A 27,380-nucleotide genomic window follows, 5' to 3' on the forward strand; every position below is an offset into this window, starting at 1 on the left:
TATATTGTGTTATGCCTGTTTATGTGGTCAGCAGGGGGCGCAGCAGAGCGACTCAATGAGCTTCAGTGTAATTCAGTGCCATTGAAGCTTTAAACATCAAACTGCTCCTTTCCGAGACACCGTCATCTGTGTGCGTGCAACATTTACATACACATAATTTACACATTAACATATAATCAATTTAGATCAAAGATTGAACACTGACCATAGCCAACCATCATCCTCTCTTGTAAAAAAGAATATTTGTTCAACTTTTAATTCGTTTGATAAATGTTTGTATACTATTCCTCCTAATTGTTAACACACTCTTCAGCACACACGAATGTACCAAAATCAAAAATGAAATATTTATTACAGCATTTGTGAGTGAACACCTTTGAAACATTATACGCCACAGTCCTTATACAAGTATTGAATGTATTTCCGACAAAGCTTAAGGGAGACAGTATTTCATCTTCTAGTGAGCAACACGTGCTGGAAAAAGAGGGAATTCATGGACATACAATATCAATGTCACAGCAGATCTGAAACTAGCAAAACATTCGTCTTCAATTGAGGTAAACACATAGAATATCTAACATGAAACAATTTATAGACTAAAACTCTGTACGAAGTTTCTTACAATAATCTCTCAGCGTCTCTGCAGCTTCGAGTTCATAATTTAAGTTCTGTTTATTTACTTTTTGTTTTTTTATTCAACTTTTTAAAGTCTTACGGTGCGTCGACAGTTTGTCTATGTGCCAGAATGCGCACATGCACGAGCGCGCGCACGTGTCCGTGTGGCAGATAAACTGAAACTGCTGCAGGATTTCTGTGGCTTCTCGAGGATACACATCCTTCATAAGGCTCTTACTCTGAGAGTCCAAGATACAAAATAATAACAATAATTAATAATAATAAAATAAAAAAATGTATAAAAGCAACACAATCCAGTGCTTGGGTAATTCAAACAACGAACTCCACCTACAGGTTCATTCATTCAGTCATTCATTCATTCTTGGGGCAAAACGATCAAATGCAGGAGAACGACACAGGAGGGTTCGGAAAACAGATTCGGCTTCAGTCGGCAGCGTGTCAGTGACAGAGCAGGAATCAGTCAGTCTTCAGTGCTCTGTAACAGGGTTGATTGATGGAGTCACGTGACGTCAGCGATAGGAGCGTCTCTGCTTCAGGGGAACGACACGCACGCACACGCACACACACAGTGTGAAAACGCGTTTACTCTAAAACTAACTCATGAAACAAATCAAGTGATCGAGTGATACAAATGTACAAGCTTCCATTACTGTCTATGCTTTTATACTACAGTAGTTTGAACTCTTGGAGTCTCTTTTGTATTTTTTCTGTCATTACGTGTGTGTGTGTGTGTGTTGTGTGTGTTTAAGTGGAAACATCCTCAAGAAACCAAAGACTTTACAAAGTGTTTTCATTCAGCTCTTGGTCCTCCGGCAACGAACGTAACAAAATTCACAAGATAAAAAAACGATCACAGCTCGACTGGAATTCCACTTCAAGTGTATGATTCTTTTTTCTTTTCTTTTAAAAAAATCTTCCTCGGGACAAATGTCAGTGTCATCCGCGATGTGACTGGTCGGTTCCCGTTGCTTGGTGGCGCGCGGACGGCGCTGCGTCAGAGGGGTCAGAGGCGGTCGTGCTGGTGGCTTCTGCGTCAGGGAGTTCATCGTGCGTGAGCATGGCCGCGTGGGCCTCGGGGGTCGGGTGGGGAATGCGATACACTGTGAGGGGCTGTCGGTGATGCCCACAGGACCACGCTGAGGTACAAACTCCTCCTGGCACGACTCGCACACCTGAGATTGACACAAACACACAAAGTTTAATTCATGTCACACAAACATCTGAAATTCACGTTCCCTCCATCCGGCGTGCAGCGTACGTTTACTCTTTACTGACAGGCATGCATTTGGGAGACACTGTTATCCAAAAGGCTCAACCCGGCTGACAGGGAACGTTCTCCAAAGAGCTCAAAAACGTTCCTGCAGTTACATTAAAATAGCGTTTTGTCAAGAAAACGTTGGCATAAAAACAGTATTCTCACATTGTTTGATTTTGTATTCATAACTTAACAGGTACGTTTGCAGGTACGTCTGAGTCAAAGCTAAAACACACTACAAGACTTTTGCTCAGATTTTGCCCAGAGTTTCAGTCTGCGGATTTGATCAGTTAGTGTTTCTATCTGAAACTTTCCAAAAGTCTGCAAGTGTGTGATGTCTAGTTGAAAAAAATCTGTTGAGATTTTAAGAGTCTTGTAGTGTATTCCAGCCATTAGTGTAAACTGTGTGTACTCTGGCTCACGGCTTGGGGTGAAGTTCAGGAACATCTTAAAACACATTTGAGTGGTCGAATCGCCGGATGATACCGGTGACGTCGACACACCATCAGGGTGTTTTAATTCAAGCGAGTGAATGTTCCAGAGGTGAGACCTGAGCAGTGCTCCGAGTGAGGCTGTGCAGGGCCGGGTGCTTGAGAACACGGTGGGTGGCACACGGTGTTTTGTAATTTGACCCCGGGGGCATTAACAACAGTCATTTAAAGGAGAAGGAGGAGGTGGGGTCGCTCTCAGGTCATCAGGCACTCACTTCACATTCCCTTACAATCAAGAGAAAGCAGCGAGCAGGTACTGAGAGATTAACGGCTGAGCCACGGCTTCAGTTAAAATGCGTTTGTTTATTAAAGTGCTCGTGAAAGGAGTAAATCAGCCGCGGAGACGACCGTCACCTCCGTATAACCTGCAGCTCGTCCTGTTAACGGCGCAGCAGATGCTGTCGTTACAACACGTACAGTACCGCCACGCGTCTCATCGCAGTTAAACAGCAAGTACTGCACATCTTGTGTGTGTGGGTAATCAAATCACAGCGATGGCTAATATCGCTCGGCATTAAACCATTAATCTAATTGCTTATGAAGCATAAAATATGTTACGTAATTAAACAGTCTCAGAATTACCCGCCGCCGTATTAAAAATTATCCAAGCTGAGCAAATGTTGTCTCTGCGGCTGTTTTAGAGAAGGCGACTCTCAGTCGATTAGCGGTGACGGGGGGGACGTCTCGCAGCGCCGCTACGTTGACCTACAGACAACTGCCGTCTATTTACATATAAAGGGTCTTTTAATCAGGCAAAGTGTTATTATATTGCGAGTCATTGAGCGGGACGGCGAGGTGTTAAATAAAATCTGCTCTGCTCTGCCCCCCCCCGCTAGATTCATCAAATGTCTGAAAAGACGAGTTTCTCAAACCGCTCTCAGAGCGCCGCATTTACTCCGGGTCATTCTTGAGGCCCTCGGTCCCGTCTGCAGACGTTCAGATTCAACCCTGTGAAGGATGGCCGTGTCACTTCTCGCTCGGGGAGCTTAACGCACCTCACGCCGACCGTCTATGCATATAAGATCATTAGAGAAGCAATCGTTCCCCTGACGGATTTATGTCACTCTGAGGACAGTTTGACTTCACCTGTTTTATCGCTTCGCCGGAGCTGTTTAATTCCACCCCTTCATCTTTGACCCCCCCGCGCGAGACGCAAAGATCCTAACACGGTTGGGAAGCGTAAATACAATGCGCTTTTTCCAGCCAGAGCTCGTTCACTCATCTGACTCACATCGTGCTCGCGTGTCTAGTGTCAGGACGCCGCTGAAGTGTCGTTTGTTATTTTGGGCTTTCAGGGGAATTCTGGCGGAAATTCTGGGCACAGGAAAGACTTGTGAAAGAAAGGCAGAGAACAGCACTTACATCCCCCTTCTCCTTCCTGTACAGACGTGTTACATGTAGTGCCACTGCCCGTCCATGCCCATATTCATGCCCATACCACTCATAGGACCTGAGGAGAAATAACAACACACGTTAATGAGACGGGAAACCGCGCGTTTGTAAATAATATTGACACGAGCTGCAATGAACCTGACGAGAAACAATCCAGATCTCTAGATTTCAGCCTACTGTGCATTTTACGTCATTGCTGTCTCAGAGGAAGAAGTGTTTCAATGGTAACAGAGATGTTTGTGTCTCACCTGCCGGCCGGATGCCCATGTGTTGCTGTCCGTCCAGCACGAAGCTGCCCATCGGCTGACCCTCCGGACTGTACGCTGCTCCCTGACTCACTGAAGGATCAAGAAGAAATCCTGATGAAGTCAAACGCACACACGAGACACAAGAGAGACATAGCGGAGACAATCAGAGCAGATCTCAGCAACAGCCAAACACACATTGAGCTGTGACACACACACGCACGCACACACACACACACAGGCTTAAAGGTCAGTAACTTCTGTTATGATGTCAGTTGTTTCCCTTACAAAGAAATGTTGACAAAAATAAGAGCTTCTTTCTATGTACTTCGTAATAAGAACTTACTTTTGTAAACTACTTGTCTGCTCAAAGTTTAGTTTAGTTTTTTTTTTGTGTCTGGTTTATTAGGTTCCATTGGCATATTGATTTTATACTCTACAAACTGTAGATTTTATGTCCTAAACCTAAAGATGATAGATTTTTTGATTTTCAAAAAATATCGTTCTGTACAATTTATACGTTTTTTATGCCCGTGGAGACCAGTGACACAAGTCCACGAGTTGGTGTGTATTCAGGTTTAAAAAAGTGGACCAAATTCAGTCTCAAGTATAAAGTAGACTTACAGGAATAATATTAGAACACTGACATTAGTATCCTGACTACACACTGTAAAGTAGACTTAACTATATACTTGATCTCTAAGGGGTGGTTTCCCAAACAGGGACCCAGACTAATTTACATAAATGTTAGAGGTGTCTTGATCTAAAACAACTTGTTCTGACATATCTTAAAATATATCACTGCGATTGTTTTGTCTCAAGATGCACAATGATTTCTTGTAAAGTATGTTTTTAAAAATGACAACCAATGTAACCAAGGCCTTGTCCTGGCTTAAACTAATCCTTGTCCGGGAAACCGCCCCTAAATATGATTCATAAAATTAACATTTAGTGTGTTTGTGCACTTCTGATCTCAGAACAGATGTGTGCTTGAGTTCAGTGAAGTGCTACTAAAGAGTCTTCGCAGTGATGTCACAGAAAGAAAACAGTTTGGCTCCCTCTAGAATGATTTACTTAAAAGCTTCATATAAGAACCATTTCTTCTTTTTCTTGTTGTCTAACATGAAGAATGTTTCTGTTTCACAACAGGTTCTTTAAAGGTTCTTTACGAGAACTTGTGATTTTGTGAAGCATCTTTATTTCTAAGAATGCTGAAAATATTCACCGCAAACTCAAATTAAATGTATTTTACGTCAAATGTTTAACGTAAAATATATTTGCGTCTCTGCAGAGATCTGACACAATTCTCCCTGATTCTTAAAGATTCTTACTTATAATGCTCTAAATCATTTGGGTTATAACACAAAGAGAGAGAGATGAGATGAACGTAATGCTGTTATCATTGAGATCGTTCATGTCTCTGTGAGAAATCAGAACAGAACAATGAGACGTGACGGTGATGTGTTTACCTGCTCGGTTTGACTGATCGATCATGGGCTGAACTATCCTTCTCCTGGCATTAATAAACCTGAAACACACCAGAAAGAAACAAAACAACCGTCAGCGTGATTTTATAACACCAGAAAAGGTTTCACTGATCAGACAGAAAAATCTCAGACAGCGGTGAGATCACATGAAGAGCTCTCTCGGAAAAGAGCGTCTCTGTGTGAGTTTGAATGGAAATGTCATCAATGCCTCAGACATGCGAACACATTTGTGTTTCATTTGAGTTCTGAGGAATAAAACGGTGTGTGCGAGGGAGACGTGTGTGAGCGCTACACAAACATTATTCTGGCAGAAATCTAAACGCACACAAATGACTCTTTGACTTCTCTCCCCTGCCCCCTAGTAAGGGCTCTTTGCAGGGGTCTCTGTGTCCTCCAGCTGTCTGTAAATGAGCTCCAGGCTTTCTCAAGCTATTGTTATGTCAGCGAGGCCATCAATTAGCCTGTCTGAAGTTTTATCACCAGCTCGCAGCTCTCCCTCTCTCTCTCTACAGCCGGCCGGGTCATCGCGAGGTTAGCGAGGGAACCCGTTTTCATGCCGAACGGGCCGCTGTGTCAAAGGCGAGGGATGAGACGCGGCTCGGGGAGGAGGTGAAGGTGCCCACATGTGTTTGATATTAGACTTGACATCACGCTGGGACTGTCATTAGATACCAGAGACCACTGGAATCAATTTAAGCTGAAATACCTGCCCGTACCGTTCTCTCCACACCCGTCACGTCACACGCTTACATTCACTAAACCCACAGCTGGACACAGAAATGATTCTGTCACACAGAGAGAAACCAGACCGAACCAAAAACATCAGTTTAATGAGTTGACAATGAACCACAAAACACGCCATCAGGACAATGATGACATCACCAACGCACGATGACCATAATAACACAACATCCAATGTTTTCAATCAAAGTGTTTTAGGGACAATTTAGAAGTTTGTCAAAAGAAAAAAATGAAGAGAAGCTGTTAAATCATGAAGAATTGCTGCAGGGATAAAACTGACCGCTTCACATCAACACACACAGATTGTGTGTGTGTGTGTGTGTTGGGGGGCGTTCTGGGGCAGTAACGCTGCTGTGTTTTATCAATGCAAAGAGTAAAAGCCAATTGAGATTATCAGAGGTGTGTCTGATAACAGTTTCACCTCCTCCCATGAGCTGCTAATGGGGTGTGCTTACACACACAAACACACGTGCACACACACACACACACACGCACACACACACACACGCAAAGACACACTCAGACAAACACACACACCGGCTGCAAGCCGCTCCGCTTGTACCCTCTCCAAACTCATGCCTGTATTTCTCATTATTTACATCACCCCCCCTCAGCCGCTGCGCATGGGAACCTCACGCTGTCTTCAAACAAATCATTAAAGTAGAGGTGAAGGGTCACAACAGGGTCATTTCTCTAGAGCTGACACACAATGTGTCCATTACTGTCACACAGTCACATGACTGAAAACACAAATCATGAACCAAACGTTTAACACATCAGCTGTGATTTTACATCACATTAAAATAAAGATGTGAAAACAGAATGGCGAGAAAGACACAAAAATAGTATTACTGTCTCTGTGTGTGTTTGTGCAAAGTGAGAAGAATCCAATCACAACACCAAAGCTCAGCCAATCAGAGAGCAGAGATGTGTGATGTATGAGAGAGACAATGTTATATGAAGATGATAACACATCACACAGACGTTTACTGTAAGATAGAGAGAGAGAGAGAGAGAGAGAGAGAGAGAGAAGAGAAAACATACTGGGAGAAAACTCAATCCTAGCTATAATACCAACTCAACACAACACAACACACACAAACTGACACTATGACAGGATCAGTCATCAATACTTTACTCTTTTTCTCTTTATATTGAGATGTATATGTAGATACTTATATACTTTGATTAGATTTTTGTTTATTTGTATTTGTGCAGAATGTTTACATTTAATTTTGTTTGCTTTGGCAATGCAACATTTTTTTATCATGCCAATAAAGCTTCTTTGAATCTTGAGAGAGAGAGAGAAAGAGAGAGAGATGTCCCGAGGCAGGAGAGTCTCAGTCAACTTTGACCCAGGATGTGTGCACACATTAGCACAGCTTTAATCAAAGCAAACACTTCCCCAATTTACACCCAATAACAGGGTCACTCACCCGTCTGTCTGTTTATCTGAGAGAGAGAGAGAGAGAGAGGGGCTGCACTTCCTCTGCACATCTGTCTGTCTCTCTTTCTCTGCTTTAACTTAAAACAGGAGTGATGAGAAAAGCGTTACCTCACCCGCTGTTTGATTCACTGCAGATGGACGAGTGAGTGAGTGAGTGTGTGTGTGTCTGTGTGTGTGTGTGTGTGTGTCTATCTCTGTTCAGGATGTGCTGATCTCATTAGGTGTAAAATTAAACAGAATTATAAATTTGTTCTGCAAATTATTTAACAAGCTGCTAATGAAAATAAATGAACAGCTCGACCTCGCTACGGTTCTCTCTCTCTCTGGATTGGGGTGTTGTGATGTCATACTGAATACGTCCCATTATTCCTTCCACACATATTTCAATTGATCGTATGTGCTCGACCTAACTCTTTCTTTTGTGAATCAGATTTTTTTTGTGTGCAGATGTGGGTATCAGGGGCGCAACTGCACCTTTTCTGATGGCTGAGCAAGATCAGTTTTGAACTACCTATCAGACAAGGTTAAATAACTAATATTTATGCACTTGGACATTGTTGTCCTCATTTTTCTTGTCAATTAACTTGTTTTTCAATGTCTTGTTCTGTACTTTTCTTTTATAATATAATAACGTTTTATAAAAAAAATGTCAAAAAATTCCCGCCTTATAATGCGTCGCCCCTATGCACCGCATATACTGCAGCATACCCCATTTTTGAGCCACTGGTGTGGTCACCTGACTGTGGCCGTGTTCTTTAGGTAGCCCCGCCCTTACAGAAACATCACTGGTCCGAAAACAGGTGCGATGTTTTGATTGGCTGTGCAGTGATGTGTTAAAGAAAGGGAAGTGGTCCGGTGAGGAGAAGAGAGCGAGGCGGGTGACCCCAGCTGTCCGTCACAAAACCTCCAGCAGGAGGAAGAGCTGCTTGTTCTGTCTTTGATCCTGTGAGCAGCAGCTGCTGATTCTACAGCCACACGTTTGTTCTCCACTTCTGTCCTGCGGCATTAAACCATCAGATCCAGAAAGAAAAAGACGAGACCCGGCGAAAAACACATTTTATAATAATTCCTAGAAAATATAAAAAACACTTGCTGTCCAGTCAGAACAACAGGAACCTCCTCAGCTTATCTCTCTCTCTCTCTCTCTCGCTCTGTGTTCCTCATCGTCACAGTGAGGAAGGGCAGACATGATTGTCTATAAATAACGTCAGGGTTGGAAGGAGATCTGTTTGACAATGAAACTACCGGAAACACTTCTCCATACAGACACAGCAGAGCCGCATGGAACCCAAACAGTCTTGCACGGCCTTTCCTTGGGCGTTTTCTCCAGTTATCTGTCACAGGACAGTCTGAGTAACTTAAACACGACCAGAAGGCTCTTCAACAAAACCTTAACAGTATAGATGTAATATTTAACATTGAAGCTTAAACGTAAACAGATTCTGTGCATCACACATGTTACAGACAGACAGAAAGAGACAGATGGATGAATTATCAGTGATGTGAAGTTCTACATATAAGAGTCATTCTGACTCAATACTTTCTCATCTGTTCTCATACTTGTTTTGATCTGTTTCTTCTTTTCATGTCCAGTCAAAATCTGAGAGCAAACACGCAGAACGTGTGTAAAGAGTAAAGATGACACCAGTGACCATTACACATCCACAGAAGAGACAGAGAGACATTAGACAGAGCGCTCTTGTACTCTCTTGCAGGTCTAAAACAAAGCCGTGATTCAGGACGTCCTCTCTGAGAGAAATCCAGACCCTCTCCTGTCCATCTCTCTCTCTCTCTCTCTCTCTCTCTCTCTTCTGTGCTCGATATCAAAGACAGAATCCTCACATCGCCCATCACAGGAGGAATCCGGTCATCTGGAGGAATTTCAGCCGCTCTGGATGAGAATAACTCTCTGACGTACCAAGGTCTGATTATATTTCTCAACATCTGCAACACTGTTCTGAAATGACAGACGACTGACGCCTCAACACTGTAAATGAAACGCCGCGCGGCAGACAGAGACGCTTCCCACCGCCAATTTAAGAGTCGGGTCGGATAGAGGCGACCAATCGAGCTCATTCTCAGGCGTGTTTCTCATTGTGAGCAAACGAGAAAATAAGCCGTACAGGAAGAAATGAATCACAAAAGCAGACAAAATCAATTGACCCCGGGGTGGCGCACTGATAAAGCCGAGAGCCGCCGTCTGTAGCCGACAGATAGCGAGCTCCGTACGCCGGCCGCTTTGATAAATATATTAAGAGAAGCTGTGAATAAAAGCCGGGGACTTCTCATTTGTAAATAGAAGCTCCACTACACGGAATTAGCCTGATAAAACGCCGCTGCGTATAATTAAGTTTGTGTAAGGCCTGAAAATCCGTGCAAATACCTTCCCGGTGTTTTGAAAAGAAGCTGTCAGCTCAATTAATCTGAACATCAGCCGCAGAATGTCGCGGACGAAATGAAGCCACCGATAGGGAAAAAAAGAGCCAGGGCGAGTATTTTGATAAATAATTCCTGTATCGTTTCTTTGGCTCTGTGATCATTTTATTTAATCCACCACCTCCAGTTATGAGCTAAGCCGGCTACAAAGACGAGGCCGGTCAGAGCGCCGTACCGTTAATCCGCCAACGGGGAGGGGATGGGATGGCACGGGGGGGTGGGGGCTCGAGCTTCATACAGGTTTAAAGCTGAGATGATGCTGCTGGGGGGGTGTACCCCTGTCCGTGTGTTAAACCTTAAAGTGACAGAACGACTCCACTGACTCACCAGTTGTTTACTTGTAAGATGGTGAGTCCCGTGTCTTGAGCGAGCTGCTTCTTCTGTTCTTCTGAAGGATACGGGTGCTGCAAGAGAACACATGAGAGAAACGCTCTGGTCAGTCTGATGCCGGCACACATGGAACAAACATGCAAATATTATAAAAACATCTCATCCCTGCTCCACTTTCCCCGACACACACACACAGATCTGAGCGTTACGGCAGTCATTTCCCAGCATGCATCAGTTTCAAGTCGGCCTCAGAGCGGAAACAGATGGAAAGCATCCTTCTTTCCTCGATGGTTAGAGAAATGATTTCGCCTCGTCTCTCGTGCCGCTTCTGAACGCCGGCCAAGCGCTAAAGCCAGACGTTTGCTGTAAAGGTCTCTCATTGCCAGAAGTGGTACCTGCGCGCAATATCCCCACGCGGGGCTACCATGATACAATTTGTGTCACAGTCGATCTGCCAAATGTGACATGATAGAAATGGCAGGATTGAATTTGCGCTGTGCATGTCTACAGCGTGACAAACAATGCTGATGCTGGCTGACAGATGTCTTTAAGAGGCAGATTAACAAGCAAACAAACGCCACGCTCCGCTTTCCTTCACCCACACACGCACGCGTGTGCAGCTGAGGATAAATGAGGAGGTTTGTAGGAGACGTAGGAGGTATTATTTGTGTCTGGAGCGTATCGAATGCTCTCTCTTCTACTAGGTCAAGTTTACAAATGTAAAAGCCGTGAAGTCTGATGTGAAATGAGCTCAACGCAGGTGAAGTTTGACCCTGACAAACCAACAATCCCGATTTAATTAAAGAGCAGATTTGAGGAATGTCACCAGTTCAGGTGAAAACAACTGGAAGAGACTGACCAACAGAGACACATGAATCAGATTCATCTTTGTGTACACTTCAGCTTTTAATATGCTCAAATCATTAATAAAGAAATATGATCGTGCAGTTTTTGATTACTATGTGATGACATTTTCTTGGCACGAGAAGCCTGGTGTGTACGTGTGTGTGTGTGTGTGTGTAGGGGGTTTTAGCTGTTTAGATTGAGAAGAAATTTGTCCACAGAGATGATCTAAACTACATTTGGAGAGATCATAATTTCTTTCGATGTTGTACACCACCGGACAAATTGTTTATTTTTCATAATCCTTATGCCTAAATGGTTGAAATGAGGTCTTAATTCATCAAGATTATAAGTGAAAATTCCAGTAAGGTAAGTTTTTTAGATGCATAATTATTGTGTCAACCCTGTTTTTATCTTTTGTGTTTGCTTATAAAATTCTTTCTATGAAGTATTCGCTTTCTAATCTTGTAGTGGCAATGCAAATCATGTTCAATGAAAGCTGTCAACCTTATAACCACAATGACGACACAGTTATTTACTATTAAGCTTTAAACAAACATCTCTTCAACCCCGAGCCAGGAAATCTTCATAGCACACGACTGTAAATACACATCATTACATGTGTACTGTGATGGTTGCTCACCGCACATATTATGGCTCTGCTTCTTCATTTCTTAAACGGAATGATAGATTACACATGAACGATGATGCACGTGACATCCCACTCTCTACACTTTCAGCAGCATCGGATGACAACGCAAGTAAAGCTGAACGCAACAGAAGCTTGATGTGAATGAGTCATTTCACCTGCTCATGGTGGGAATGAAGCACCAGAGGTGTGAGGAAGAGTTAGACGCAGCATGCCTGATCAAAAAAAATCTTCCTGTGGGCTTTAAAGTCAATCAATAGAGTGAATTAGTAACAGGCAGAGCAATATCCTGAAGAACACACTGACCACAGAATGTCTATAAATTATTAGGCAGAAAAATGAGCAGCTTATTTTATTGCAGATGCCAGCGCTAGCCTGCGATCGAATCAACTGTTAATTACGCTGCAGCCTGTTAATGGCTACACAAACACACACACACACGAGTCCTCTGGGACGTGTCGGTGGATCATACTGTCCACTGCAAGTGCATGTGGGCCGATTTTATTTCCCAGAGAGCATGTGTGTTTGCACTCGATTGGCTAAATTACAGGGTGTGATGTGCTTTTCACCGCAAACTCAGTGAAACGTCGAGTCTGAACCCCCACTGCCCCCAAACACACATCCACCCCCCCCACGCACAACACACCCCGGCGGAGCGGCTGAGCGGGCACTTGATGGATGACTTCATCAGTACAAGGCCAGACTGCAATGAATTACAAACTCCTGCAGTCTAATGAAACCCGCACCCCCAATCCCACCACACCCACCGCTCTACTGAACGTCTCTCGGTTGCTGCCGCCCGCATACTAGCCGTCCAAAACACTATATGTGCGAACGAGTGCGTCCCAAATCACAGTATCTGCCAACACTACGCTTTCTGTAGTGTACACTGCCCATCAGACACAACAGTTTGTGTGATTTCTTTTCATTTTCTGTGTCAGATCAATGAATGCCACATGTGTTTTTAAACATGCATTACTTTAGTGGCATGCTAATGAGTCTAGCGCTAAGCTAACGCTAAGAGCATGCACATGTTAGGATATTTGTGTGATTTTATGACATGTAAAGATATCCAAACACACACCAGCATGGGCCACATGCTCACTGTGTGTTTAAGCAGATTTTGGTAGTTTTGTGGCAGAGGTTTGTGAAATACGGTTCTCCGTCATCGCTGAAGGATTTTGCTTTCTTTATGATGCCGAGCTCAAATTCAACAGCGATGGTTCCTGTTTGTTTAATCAAACTGAGTGCAGCAAGATAACGTCGAGTGAATAAAATCAATCAAACCTCAGAATGACATTTTAATATCTGCTATAGAGAAATCCACGGAAAGATTGGCACATTTTAAATATAGAGAAGCTGTTAATAATGCATTAACATATGAGTGTTTGTGAAGAAGTGATATTCCAACCAAATGAAGCCTGCGGGTTTATTTTGATAAGACTGATCCGAATATGAAAAATAATCGTTCCATTTTATGAAGCATCTTCATGAATAATAGTGATGTCATTCGTTGTATATTAATGACACGAGAAAGAACACAGTTCACGGTTTATAGTGGGAAAGTTGATTTAAGATTTTTTGCATGAACAGTTATTGAGAAAAGTCTCATGGCGTCTGACTGCAGCCCTTCACATTTCATTAAAAAGTCTTATGAATGTGGGTGTGTTTGAGTTTCTTCAGCTTCATGATGCATCCAGACAACAGAGAGAAAACAGGCAGGAATGTAACATGACTCGCTCACCAATGCAAGAATACACCCTCAGTTTTCTGAACCGTCACAAATACACCCCCAGATACTCAAATGTTGTGTGCATACCAAAAGTAAGTATGAACAAACATGTCTTTTGCATCCGCACAATTCCAGTCGTGGCTGTGACACTGAAAAAGAGTTACAATTTATGTTGCTTCAAAGGGCACCTAGAGCCCAGCGCGCCATGAAAAGCTATTGAGAAGAGCAGCAAGACTCCCTTTCTTCATCTCTCTCTCATTCTTTCTCATGAGGTTCCCCCAAAACAATCGCTGGCTGGGCTCGGCTCAGAGCCGTTGGACCTCGGCCAGCCCCCCTGTTTGCTCTACACCAATAATTTATGTTCACTGAAGATGGTGCAAGGTTCTACAGCGACTCTAGCTATCAATTTGCCTGCCAAGCAAACTGTTGCCCCGCAAAAACGGGGATTGGCAAGGCCATGCGGAGAGGGATGCTGGGGGGATTGTGAGGGGGAGGTGGGCACCCCCGTGAGGTTGGCCTGGAACGCAGTTGCTGAGGGTAAACAAGCATTAGCACGAAAAATCAATCACTCCCACTCTCAAGGCCGTCAGAGAGAACCGCAGAGAGGAACAAACACACACCCACTGCAGCCAGAGATACACACACACAATTAGGCAAAAGTTTTGCTCTTCACCAGCTGTTGTTAGCGGTAACAGCTCCAGCAACTGACACACGCTCTCTCTGTAATGATACAAACAGTCTGCCTATGAAAAACAAACATTAGACAACAAACGTCAGCAGCTACGGTCCTGGCAAGCTTTTCAGACCGAGTGTAATACTACTGGACTCTCATCATTTCTCAAGTGGTTGGTTGTTTTTTTGCCCAATTTTAAAGATCCCACCCCAAAGTCCCTTGAGAATTCTGATATCCAGATTCAGTATGGCAATGCGCAATCCAAACGATGAAAAAATCTGGAACAAGCCTGATGATTTCTTTTCTCATGTACTGCATGTTCACAGCGAAAAGAGAGTTTAGGGGTAAGAGTTTGGATCAATCATTTAAGCAAATGCAATAATGACATTAAACAAACTTCACTAAAGTGTGTTAGCGTAAGAGGCTTTTGTAGTCCACGTCACTCTGACACAAAAAACAATCACAATAACCATGTGTGTATGAATGAGGCCCACAGCCATAGTGATGACGCTAGTTAATCATCAGATCAGGTTCATGGCTTTTCTTACCGCTGTGGCCGGCCGACTCTTTCAAGGGAAGAAACTTGATCTCTATGTCCTTGCACAGGGAGTGGGGAACAGAAGATAGACTGAATCTCCTCTCATCCTCTTAACCTCTGGCTTAGGGTGTACATTTTAACAAAACCAAAGTCTCAAATCAACAGCACAAGAAATCATTTTTTCACCCAAACACCAACCTAGTTATCTTTAACAGCAGCTTCAGCAATTGAATGCATGTCGAAGACTATTCTTGAGACGCATTAATTTCTCAACGTTAATCAGACAGAAAATGAGATGCTAGTTTTAGGTCGGACTGAAATCAGAGGTGTCCGAGTGGAAGGGTTGATACTACTGGCCACGGGAGCACTCATGCTCGAAGGCAAAGTGGACAAATCTAGCAGATAAACATGAACATTGATTTAATGACCTGGAATCCCACTGTAAAACAACAGCCTGTGAAATGAGGCAAATAACAAGCTGGCCAGATTTGCAACTGGAAAAAGAAATCTGGCCCAACAGACAGAGGCAACAATGCACCATTCATCTGACATTCTGAAAATGCCTGAACCACAGTCTGTAATGACTTGATTAGTCTAGATGGCACCCGTGAGCAACGGAGCCGAGACCTCGCGGGTCACGTTCATTAGGGCACTGGGCTTTTACCTTTGGCTTACTGCTGCCGTTCCCCCACCATCCCATAGGGCAAGACGTACTTAAGCTATTCTTTAATATATTTTGCCTGCGTGAGAGAAAGGAAAGGATGTTTATTGCTTGTGGGGTACATGGACTGTGTTAAAGAACAGGCAACTGGGAAGCCAAAGAACAACAGGGTCGTCCTACTAGCGGGCAACAAAGTAGTTGAAAAAAAACCTTTCATGTGAGCAGGACTTGGCAACGTGCAATATAATAATACTACTTGTGTTTTTAAGGCTGAAGGACAAACCTCACATATATCTAAGATGCACACAGAATATTCATTTATTCAGCAATGAGGAGAACTCGTAGCAAATTAGAAATCTGATTTTAAGTGAAAACTCACAGCGGAGGAAGACCAGCCATTATCTGGGAATGTGGTGTAACCAAGCAGCCGGCAAACAGCTGCAGGGGCAATTTCCTGTAGGGTAATGACGCTAAAAATGCAGAAGTCAAGCATGGCGCCCACTTAGTTGGCTCTGCGAAAGGAGCAAACAGCGTCTCTGCCGAGAGGCCGCTGCAGAGGATTTGGGTAAACCCACCCGAGCGAACGTTCATCCTCACAGAAGTGGGGGACAGAATCAGCATTCTTAGCCAAAGGTCCTCGCCGCCATGACTGGACGAGCGTCACGAGACAACATCAAACATCGCTCCATCAGCAGCTCGTACCTGTTATGCTCGCAGCTTTCAGGAATGTGGTTTACGGCCTCTCAGAAATACTCTTCTTCGCACAGCATCGTTTTATCTTTGAAATAAAATCAAGACCTGCAGTCATTACTAAGCGCTCAGGCAGTGGATTGCTGTGAGCTCTGGGGACTCTCCACTCTTGATGTTCCAGACTAAGGGGTGTATGAAGAGTCTTAATGGCTCTAAGAGCAAAGGGCCTCTTTTAGGTGCATTCCAGCCGCCTGTGCTCTCCCCATAGTGCTCCTATGCTCAATCCTGCCCTGAGGCCTGCTGACCTCTGACCCGACTGACCGGCTTGGCTGTAGGCTTCTCGTTTGTTACTGGCTTTATCCACTGACAAAGCAAGCAGGAAGCTGGCAGCTACCCAAGAGTCCCATGAGAGGATGGCCAACAGCTTGCTCAGCTTACCGCTTATTAGTGGATGGGGGTCAGCAGGCAGCACAAATACGAAATGTAGCTGCCTTTCTTCATTTTTAGTTTCCCAGATAATGAATCAGTGCAGAAAAAACAAGTTTGATGAGCAAGGCAATCTTAAATCTACCAGAGCGGATTAACTGAAAACCCCAGCAGGAGCGATTGGTGAACTGGATTGAGTACCTGATCGTTGTGCCCTTGAGCGAGAAACTTGACCCCGGGGCTCTCCGGGCAGACTGTCCTTCTAGTAAATGTAATGTAAGTCCTTGTGGATCAGAAAGCATCTACTAAAATGGCAATTAAACTAATAACAGCTCCGGCTCTTTTCTTTCTCTCCCTGCCCTCGCACAGTGCGTACTGCGGGATCAAAGCGATCTCCAGTAATCCAAACACAGTCGTTACTCTGAAAGTTTACGCGCTGCCTTAGAAGGAGAGATAAAAGGGGATTGACTGGATCCACTTACAGCTTTCTGGACTGATCCAAGCCACAAGCAAGAACTGCCAGCTCAAAGCTAGCAGAGTGCAGCTGATGTATTGGACTCCAGCAGGACGGAAGAGCGAGGGGAGGTCATTAACCTCTGCGTCTAAAACGCACTCAGATGGCTCCCTGCTCTGGAGGCTGTTGACAAGCGTCTCTGTTCTTTTCACCAACTTGTTGAGCTGTCTCCACCCTCCCCTCCCCCACCTCTGAAACTAACACCACCCGTCCTCATATGAGGAATGTAACCCAAGCCCCTCTGCCATCACTTTGCAAGAGAAGCTCACTTAAGGTGTGATACAGCTGTTGTTGCGTTGTTGTGCATATTTTCTCTAGCGCTGCTCCTTGCATTTTCACCTGCTCACCCCCTGTGTGCCACTGCACATTCATTCGTGATGCAGTGCAACTGAGCACAGTGGATGGTGACTGACGGGAATAGTACCTCCATAATGGTGAAAGTGCTTCAGTAATGGCTATGCGATTGATGGATGGGCGATCTAGCGGCGAAGTCATTATCACATACTAAAAACAAACGAGTCCAGAGCATTTAAAATAAAGCTGTGCAGGGCAGGAAAACAGTTTCCCATCAGCTTTTCAATGTGGCTCCTCACCTTTAACTGCAGAGTTAAGGCTCCTGGGAAGGTCTGGGCTATGAGGCTGTCTGCTGATTCACATAATGCTTCGGGATGTCATTTCCCTCCTTTCTCTCCTCATCCTATTGCAGAGATCTTAGATTTGCTAATCCTGGACGCTCTCGATGTTCTTCCACATCTCCATTACTGTCAGTGGTAAGCACAATCCACTGTAGCAATTATGGCCATTGGAAAGGTCAGAATGCTCCACGGCAAAATTGCTAACATCTGCAAAGCTCCCTCCACGTGTCAGCAGCTCGTCTTTGCCTAAGCACATTCTTCTTTTTGCCACAGCTTGTTTCAGAAGCAAACTCGACGTTTGTTTACTTAATTCTGCTCAAACTGTGCTTTAAAGAGATTCCTCGCTGTTCGCGTCCAGATAACATAAAATGGTGCGTGAAGACTCGCCTTCCTGTGCTCCGCAGGCTTCATTACTTTTTAATATCGGCGCAGGAAGAGGGAAAAATGGCGTGGAGATAATCAATGGGACGGAGGCAGTAGCCCATTAATCTCCCCGTGGATTCCGTTCTAATGTGCACACTTGCTTGGGCAAACACGGGCTCTAGTGTTGCGCCCGTGTTTGTCTGGTTGGGCCACTTAATGAAACACAGTTTCCTTCCGAGGAGCTTTTGCTGAATGAAAAATGGAACGTTTGCGGCTTGCCGATGAGCAGCAACGTATCATGGAATTCAGGTGGGAGTTGTATATAGCACATGTGAACGAGATACACAATAAGAGCAGCAGGCAGGAAACGGTGTGAGCACTAGAGCAGGTCCCAAAGGAGATTTTATCAAAGATCCCTAATGCAAACACAAGCACAGCTGACCGGGTGGAGGCACTCGAAAGAAAGGTGACCTGCAGCACTGAACCAGGACAGAGGAAGAAGATAAACTCAGCCCTGAGAGGCCTCTCGGGTACAGCTGTACATGTGGAGAGGGATGTATACGGTGACCGCCAGTTCTGAAACGAGAGCTAACCGTTGGTTTCACAAGCCCAAACAACCACCTGTAGGCAGGATTAGCCTCCGTGACCCATCCCCAAAGGTAACCGAGACACACAGACAGGGACGCCCTCGCTCGCTCCTGTGGCCTTATCACGTGCATGTCGTCAGGCAGGGCGAAGAAAGAGAACAAGAGAGAAACAATGTGGAAGAGCGGGTGGGCGGTGCAGCAGGCGTAAACAGAGGGACAAACACCAGATGAATATACGGCAGAAGCCAGGGTGAAGTTTGATATGGTTTGCATGTCTGCAGGGAAGCCGGTGGGTGAAGAAAAACAAAAAACCGTGGCTAAGAGGATTGAGAGGCAGGGATAGTGCACGTCGGAGCCCGGAGGTGCGGGAGATTTGTGCCTGTATGGAAATGTGTGATTCACCCCCTCCCCGAGCGCCGCGTTCCGCTGCCACGAACATGCTATACTTCATTTGCTGGCGATTATGCGGCTTGCTGGCCCTCTAAGCCCCTTTGAACTTGTAATTGCCGCTGGTTTTAAATAATGAACATTAAGGGAGATTCACAAGAGTGTGTGTAATTACAGGTTTTCCTTCTTTTCTTTTGCTCCCCAGCTGAAGAGAGAGAGGATGAGGAGAAAGGAGGAGGAGGATCTGCTTACTAAAATCGGCGATGTCTCGCCAAGACTCTTTATCTTAATCGCTGTAGATCTGCGCTGGGTTTGTGAGCCTGGCAGCTCCGGGGACACGACGACTACTGCCATCTGATCAATATTCATATACATTCACATCTGGAGCTAAGATTAGGTTATCCTTCTTTTTTTCATTGGGTTTTCTTTTATTTGTATCTTCTTTATTCCTTTGCATGTTTACTAATGTTTTGGAATCTACTCACAGGTTCATTCGTCATAAAAAATGGAAGCGTATCAATGGTGCGCGCTGGCTGTGCTCCACGGTGAGGGAAAGCCTCGGTTTGTCGACGTCTTGGGAGGCCAAACAAATTTAGTTTGCCGTCTTTAATGTGTGTTTAAAGATACACTCGGCCGCTGTTCTGCAGTGACAGAAGGGAGGTGCAAACCCAGCTTGGAGGGAGGCCCGTGAGGAGAAGTGTTGGAAAAAAAACAGAATCAAACCAGCAGCAGCGAATGGGCGGGAAGATCACAGAGCGCTGGGAATCAGAGGAGCATCGGTCCCCTGACAAAACAAAACAGACAAAAAGAGTCTGTCTTTCATTTCTGCTCCACACACACACACGGCTGTCCTCTTCTGCTTCTATTGGGCTCCTGGAACACTCCGTCGGGCTCTAGACTTTAAAACAAGGTCTAGAGTACAAACTGTTCTGCACATCCTTTTTTCTGTTTGGTTTCTCCTCAGGTCAGATCAAATGCATTCCCACACACACACACACGTTGAAGCATGTTCGAGCCTGCTATGTCTGGCTATGTAAGAATCTGCAGCGAGATCATCCTTAAACTCTGAAAGATCTCTCACTGTTTTGGAGAATTTCTCGGATTGAAGCTCGAGAGATGTGCACCTTCATCAGTCATCTCTAAACAACATGATGAACATCCCACAATATCATTTTATTACCACTAGGCATTATTATATAATTTCATTCAAGCATAAACGATTTCAATGCATATAAATGAAAATGATTCACTTAGTAGCTCATGTTGATTTTTTGAAGCCTAGATTTTCACCATTTTATAATGAATGCATAAATAATCCTGAAAAATATCAAATAAATATAATCAAATTTCAAATAAAAGAAATGTTAATACCAAACACACAAACTGTCAAACCCGTCTGACCTGCACACGAGCAGGAGCTGTTCATTCATATCACAAAGAAAAGCAAGCGACTGGATGTAAAGTTTGACCTCTCTGTGTTTAACAGCTGACGGCCGCGGCGTGACAAGGATCTGCTGTAATGATGTTGCTTGATTTCCACATTCACACCTCAATATGACAATGTGAACAGATGGCCGACAGCAGCGTGTGTGTGTGTGTCCTCATTGAGGGTCATTAGCCAACCAAGACCTTCTCCATCCAATAATAAACAAGAGCAGAATTTCTCTTTCTGTAAACCATAAAAACCCTCGTTCACATTAGCCAAACACTGCATTTATGACCTTACACACCTCTACATTTACATCTCATCATTCAGCAGACTGTTTGACCCAAAGCCACTTACAAATGAGGTCTCAGAAGCCTAAAAATAAACCCTCAATTAAATAAAACTCAGCTATGTACAACCGTCTTCTCAAAAGTAACATTGTTAGGATTTTTTTATAATGACTCTTTTATTGGTCTCATGAGAATGAGCAGAAGTGTCATCTGTAGACAAATCATTCTCATACTGTAATTCTTGTGTTTGTTTGATGGATTTACTGTTACTGTGGACTCATGACAAGAGTCCTGAGCAGGTCTGTTTAAACAGATCCGACTGCAGGAGCAGATGATGATGTATGTGTGATCTCCTTCCATCAGCTGCCGTTATTACTTCGATTCTTAAACAACATGAGATATTTCTGCAGTCATCACACGTGTCCGGCTCCAGCGCTCTGTTTGTTTTCACTCTTGAGGGTCCATCACGGTGACAGTGCAGGCATGGGGGGTATCTCTGTATCTAAATGCTTCCTGTTTTCATTGAAGTCCTGACCCGCATCCTAGCAGGAGACGTGCTGAGGGCAACAACTCCCTCATCGGCAGATTTCGAAGTTTGTCTCCTGAAACTGTTGGGTGGGTGACCCTGCATCAACCCCGACACAAGCCCCGATTCTCTTTCTCCCACACTAGCATCAATATGAAGTGTAGTAGAGGAAGCACCCCCCAGAGAGCTTTATCTTTCTGATAACAAAAACATATCTCCTTAAAATGTTTCCATTAGGTTAAAAAAAACGTTATTATTGGGAGCTTGTAAACGTTTCACTGTTCAAACTAACGTTTTAATTACATTTATGGAATGTTAAGCAAAAGAATAACATGCTTGTTTAATGTTACTGCGAGACCGTTTTCTGATCATTTTAAAGAGTTGTGAGGAGGATCTCTGGGGCGTCTCTCTCCAGCAACCCTGCACATCTTCTCTCAGTGATGGGCGTTCTCACTGTAAATAAAGGCTCAGCGAGGTCTCACCCATGGCCGGGTGGCCTCAACGCGAGCGAGAGTTCCCTTGGAGACGAGGCCATCGGTTTCACTGCACAATTGTAACTGTTAGTTGTTTTGTGAGCGTTTTTGGGGGGGGGGTGGAGGTGGGGTTACGTCTTTTGAGCTTTTCAGAATAGGTGACAATGGCTCAACGTTGAGAACATATGTAAAGAGACCCCCGCGGCTCACGGAGGAGCAGCGTCTCTTTGGCCCACTCTTGAGAAAATACAACCTCGCCGCTTTTCTTTTGGCCCACTGAATGAATGGCTGAATGGAGAACGGCCGCTACGGGCCATTCAGGGCCAAAGTCCCCATGAATTCACCCGCGCACAAATGCATGCTGAACTGGAAAATGCATTTGCTTAACAAATTAAAATAAAAGGCCTGGATGTGTTAGTGTGTGGCGTGCACTCGCTCGTTCAGAAGCGTTCAATTAAGCCGATCTTTGGTGGGGAAAAACAGAAAGGTCCTCTTAAAAGGAGCATTACTCACACGTACTAAACAAATCTGCAGTGTTACCAGAGACTCTGCATGTCTAAAGATTTCAAAAGATTCCTTTCATTTTTAACACAACTGAGTTAATAATCACTAGAAAAGCAGAAAATCATCGCGTTTACAGAGCGAGTGAAGCGTGAGGGGTTTGTGCGTTTTAACTGTACAGCATCGCATTCAGCTGTGGATGATGATGGTGAGGAGGAGAGTACCACTGCATCACTTCAACACGTCTGCAGAAATTCCTGATGGATTCACAGAACATCATTATTCCGCCTTTGCTTAGATAATCAGGTCCAGAGGCCAGACGTGAGGGAGATTTGACCCGATCGCTCGGTTCGACCCACACACACAACAAACACAGAAGGACACAAATCGCTCATGTGCTCGGGGACGACATCTGACCCTTCCTGTGCCGATCGATGGATCCTGAGCCACGGATGATGTCCGGACATCAGAGAGGCCGACGGAACACGAGCCCCTCACCCTACACACACGCGCGCAAACTCTCCTTCTGCTACAACTCAACATTCTCCTCTGCAAAACTTGTGTTTGAGCCGAGAGGTCAACGTGAAGCCGTGTTAAATAATAAACATGCATTAGCACGTCCAGATGCTATTTCAACAGAACACCACTTACTGTGAGATGCTGGAAGAGCCACGCCCGCATGATGTTGGTGGCCACCTTGGGGAAGATGCCGCGTTTTTTCTGCCTCTTTTTGTCCTTGTCTGGGTCATCGTCGTCGCCTGTGCCGGGTGAGGCCACGCTGTTGTCTAAACCATCTCCTGGACAAAATGAGAGCTCGTTAGAAACGAGACACAGCAACTTAATGAAAACAGCAAACTCATTAACGGCCGAGCTCGTGACATAGTCACCATGAAGCGCTTGTGCCGTGTGTGTCCAAACACAAAGTAAAATCAATTAACGTGTAATAAAACAAGTGTAAAGGAGCTACAATAAATAAAAGATCTAAGTCTTCATCATAATGGTGTGAATACTCAATAACAATGAGTAACAATAATAAAATACCATTTAAATTCCCAAGACGCATTAATGCTTATTTGATTATAGAATGTTATTTTACACAGTGTGTCATCAGCAGCGACGCTGACATAACCAACGCAAACACTTGACGTGACAACACACACATCTGCATGCCGTGACGCGTCCGTCAGCGTGTGATCCGTGCATGTATGAGGGCAGGTCAGGTCTTCCTTTTTTTTTGCCCTTTCCTCTTCCCTCTGCCATTAATTGTGCATTAGCAAAAATGATTTACTTTTAAAAGTCGGTTATTTTTTCTTGGCCTTGGGCGAAAATGCCTTGAAAGCCTTCCTTCAGGGCATCTAAATTATGTATCTGAAAAGTCCTCCAGTGCGTTGTGGAAGCACCGCGGCACTGTACAAATTTACACTCGCACGTCTTTCTGTTTTTGGCCAGACATCAATCACGCGCACCAATATGAGCAATAATCACACATGAATATTTCAACTAATCACTTTAAAAAGTAGGAAAGAGAAGAGATCCGACGCGCGCCGTCATCAGATGCAAAATTCATGAAGAGCACAAGGACAGTTGAAGTCTTTCACCTCGCTCTCTTTTGTTTGTAGCTTTTGTGTCTGTCAAACTAAAATGTAAGCTTTGAATGCCACCTCAACTCACAGACTATGTAAAAAAAGCTTGAAACAACAAACCGGCCGTGTGACTCAGTTGTTATTTAATCATGTGTGTCGTTCTGTTGAACACAGAGATGACAGAGAGCAAATTCACCCGCTGGCTTATCATAATAAAAACATCACCAGCTCTGTGTGTGTGGTGTTGAGCGTGTGTGTTTGGTGTTGTGGTGTGTGTATCTGTGTTTGGTGTTGTGGTGTGCTGTGAGTGGATCACAGTGGCAGAGAGAGTTAGCGGCCGGGCCAAAAGAAGGCCAGATTAATTTTATTGACTTTCCATTCTGACTGCAACATGATCTGTGTTCACAGCGGCAGGCCGACCCGTCACTTCATTACCCCGCATCCCCTCGTCCGCACATACATACTCCATGTGCCGTTCGGTCATTGAAAGACTGGAGACTTATATATTATTTTGTGTCCTGAAGAAGCGTACACAGATATTGTAAAGCTAAATTATAGTCGTACCATAATCGTCCAATAGGATTGCAAGGTTCTAACCCAATATGGCGTCAGAGTCAATAACAACATAAAAACTATGTTAAAACGTTGACGAAAAGTCACACATTTGTTGTTTTCCGTACTTGTGGACAAGCATTGAATGAACACAAATGAAGAGCAGACACATGACATTAAATCAAAATATTGGAAAAATCTAAAGAATTATGGATTAGAGTGAGATCTAAGAACGCAAGAACGCAAGAATGAAAGAAAGAAAGAAAGAACGAAAGAAAGAAAGAAAGAACTAAAAGAAAGAAAGAAAGAACTAAAAGAAAGAAAGAATGAAATAACTAAAAGAAAGAAAGAACGAAAGAAAGAAAGAATGAAAGAAAGAAAGAACTAAAAGAAAGAAAGAAAGAACGAAAGAAAGAAACTTGCTCATTACATCTGAAGCCGCTAATCTACATGCCCCCCCTCACTCGTGCGTTCACTGGTTTGTGCCGGAGTGCCGCAGGGCGAATGGTGCCGAACGCTAATGGCTTCTGACTGTTCCCTGGCAACTCCACCATCTGAACCTGTGCTGATGTGAACTCCAGCGCAAACACGCAGCCGGAGAGGAGGAAGAGAGGGGGGAGGGGAAGTATCCCATCATGCACCTCTGAGACGAGGGCAGATGGGGGGGTGGCTATTAGGAGACGGCCCAAAGGCCTCTGGGTGATGAGCTGCTGGAGTCATGCCTCGGGCACTTTTGGAAAAGCAGTACCCTTGGAGAAAGAAAAATAACATGCCCTCCTTCTCTCGCTTTCTCTCTCTCTCTCCCTTTCTCGCTCTGTCTGTGTCTCACACGGGTCCTGTATGTGTGTGTGACAGGAGACCTCAACAACTCATACAAGTACATTCATTACCAGTCACACACTCACAACACCTTCATTCTCATTAGAAGCAGAAGATATTGTTAATGTGCTGCATTGTAAAGCTTTGGTTGTAAATGTAAGAAGTATGTACTAACTTTATATATGAATCTGAGCGCTTATTATGGGATGAACGGAAGAGAAGGAATGCAGAGGATGTGCAGCGGTGTTGGGGGGTTTGGACATTTGTTTCAGTGTAATGAAGCATGAATGTGGAGGTCGTGTTTAAAGACACTAATTACAGCCGCCATCCACACACCCTAAAGAGAGAGAGCGCTGATCCAGAGCACTGCACTCACCCGGAATCACAGAGGTCGACCCCGAAGAAGAGCCAGAAGCCCTCGTCCACACGCCCCAAACACAACAAACTTATCTTATCTTATGCAATTCTGATTCTCAAGCAACTCTTTCTGGTTTTTGTTTTTACTGAATGTAAGACACTAATAAAGATTGTAAAGTAGTGTGTTAACTACCCAACACACACAGATCTTCAAGCAGCTGCGCTGTGGATGTTTTCCTGCAGATTCATCGTGCTGCTGTTTGCACTGAAGAGTTAAAGCTTCTCTTTTGCTTGTAAATGAACTGGAATAAAAAGCTTTAATGAGACGTCTCCATGAGGAAGCAGCTTGTGCAAACACACACAATCGCGCACACATGGGAACATGCTTTTGACATCTATTGTTTTAAATTGAGTGAATAGTATTTTCTCTCCTCTATCTTTAAACCAAACACTCACACAAACCGTTTTGCTTTTTCACAATCGCAAATAAACATGATTTACTTGAATAATCAATTTACAACATGCAGACCACAATCATCTCAGGTTTAACTATCCTAATGGGGAAGTTAGGTCCCTACTACACCTGATCTCTCTCTCCCTCTCTCCCTCTCTCCCTCTCTCTCTCTCTCTCTCTCTCCCTCTCTCTCTCTCACTCACTCACAGTCATCTCAGTGTTATTCCAGGAATGCTGCAGATATTGGCACAGGATCTCGCTGAGAAAATGAAAATGGGGCGACACAGCTGGTCACACGGGCGAGAGTTCTAAAACCCTATCAGCGCGAGCGAAGCGCCCTCATGAAGCCTGTGACGATGATAATCATGTCAATAACAAGCGAGATCAACCTAATTCCACGTGTAATTAACCTGTAACAGCGATTATTTCATTACATCATAAACAGGCCCTTTGAGGGGCAGCGTCTCGTCTCTTCATTAGACTGTTAATCGCTGCGAGCGCTTGATGAGTTTACCAGTGACTCTCATTAAGAGCTCTGACTGCATCTCTGAGGAAACACGGAAATCATCCCACAAGAGAGTGTGTGTGTGTGTGTGTGTGTGTATGTGATGAGATGAGATGTAATCCTCTAGCTCAGTGACCAGCGAGTTCGTGATGTGATGTGCTGAGCAAAGAAAATCGTGAGTTCAGAAAAAAGAAATGAAATAAAGACGTGTGCAATGCTCAGAGACTGAGAGTCTGCTGCAGATGTCAGGATGTCATTTGCATGAGTGGAAAGACAAAATTACAGAGGACCAGTGAGAGACACCCACATCCCACCAGCCCCCTTTTGTTGAGTTGCCCACCACACTGAAAAAACCAACACACAGCCCAAAAACACACCAACACTCTCAACATACACACACACCTGACGCACAACCAATCACATCACAACACACAAGTCGAGTTCATATCAAACAATTCTGACCTGGATCAGACCCCCCCTCTCTCTCTCTCTCTCTCTCTCTCTCTCTGTCTGTCTGTCTGTCTGTCTGTCTGTCTGTTAGCACACTCTGATGATTGTATTAGTGTGGAGAGCAAATAATGACTGTGTGCATGACGCCACTGGAGAAGCCACACTGCTTTCTCACTGCAGTCATTACAGAGTTAATTACGAAGATAATTACTAGAGCAAATTACATCAATTTTCACCAAAACAGGATTTCTGTGGCCTGTGAACGTCATAAAAGACACTGCAACAA

The 27,380-nt window shown here is 44.3% G+C and overlaps 1 protein-coding gene across 4 annotated transcripts in view; it reads right to left on the reverse strand.

The window, feature by feature from the left end:
• Positions 1-325: 325 nt before the first annotated feature.
• Positions 326-27,380, reverse strand: part of meis2a (Meis homeobox 2a) — a 39,541-nt gene continuing 12,486 nt past the window's right edge. For 2 of the 4 annotated variants that reach the window (XM_056768045.1, XM_056768046.1), the window contains exons 8-13: positions 23,026-23,171; positions 10,458-10,534; positions 5,489-5,547; positions 4,023-4,133; positions 3,745-3,832; positions 326-1,808 (exon numbers count right to left, since the gene is read on the reverse strand). In XM_056768045.1, coding sequence (XP_056624023.1) covers positions 3,774-3,832; positions 4,023-4,133; positions 5,489-5,547; positions 10,458-10,534; positions 23,026-23,171 — 452 coding nt within the window. In that variant the 3' untranslated portion in view covers positions 326-1,808; positions 3,745-3,773. The remainder of the gene's footprint in view (positions 1,809-3,744; positions 3,833-4,022; positions 4,134-5,488; positions 5,548-10,457; positions 10,535-23,025; positions 23,172-27,380) is intronic. The other 2 variants (XM_056768047.1, XM_056768048.1) reach the window with 2 other exon arrangements.

Source organism: Triplophysa dalaica, chromosome 15, assembly GCF_015846415.1.
Source record: "Triplophysa dalaica isolate WHDGS20190420 chromosome 15, ASM1584641v1, whole genome shotgun sequence".
NCBI classification, from domain to species: domain Eukaryota; kingdom Metazoa; phylum Chordata; class Actinopteri; order Cypriniformes; family Nemacheilidae; genus Triplophysa; species Triplophysa dalaica.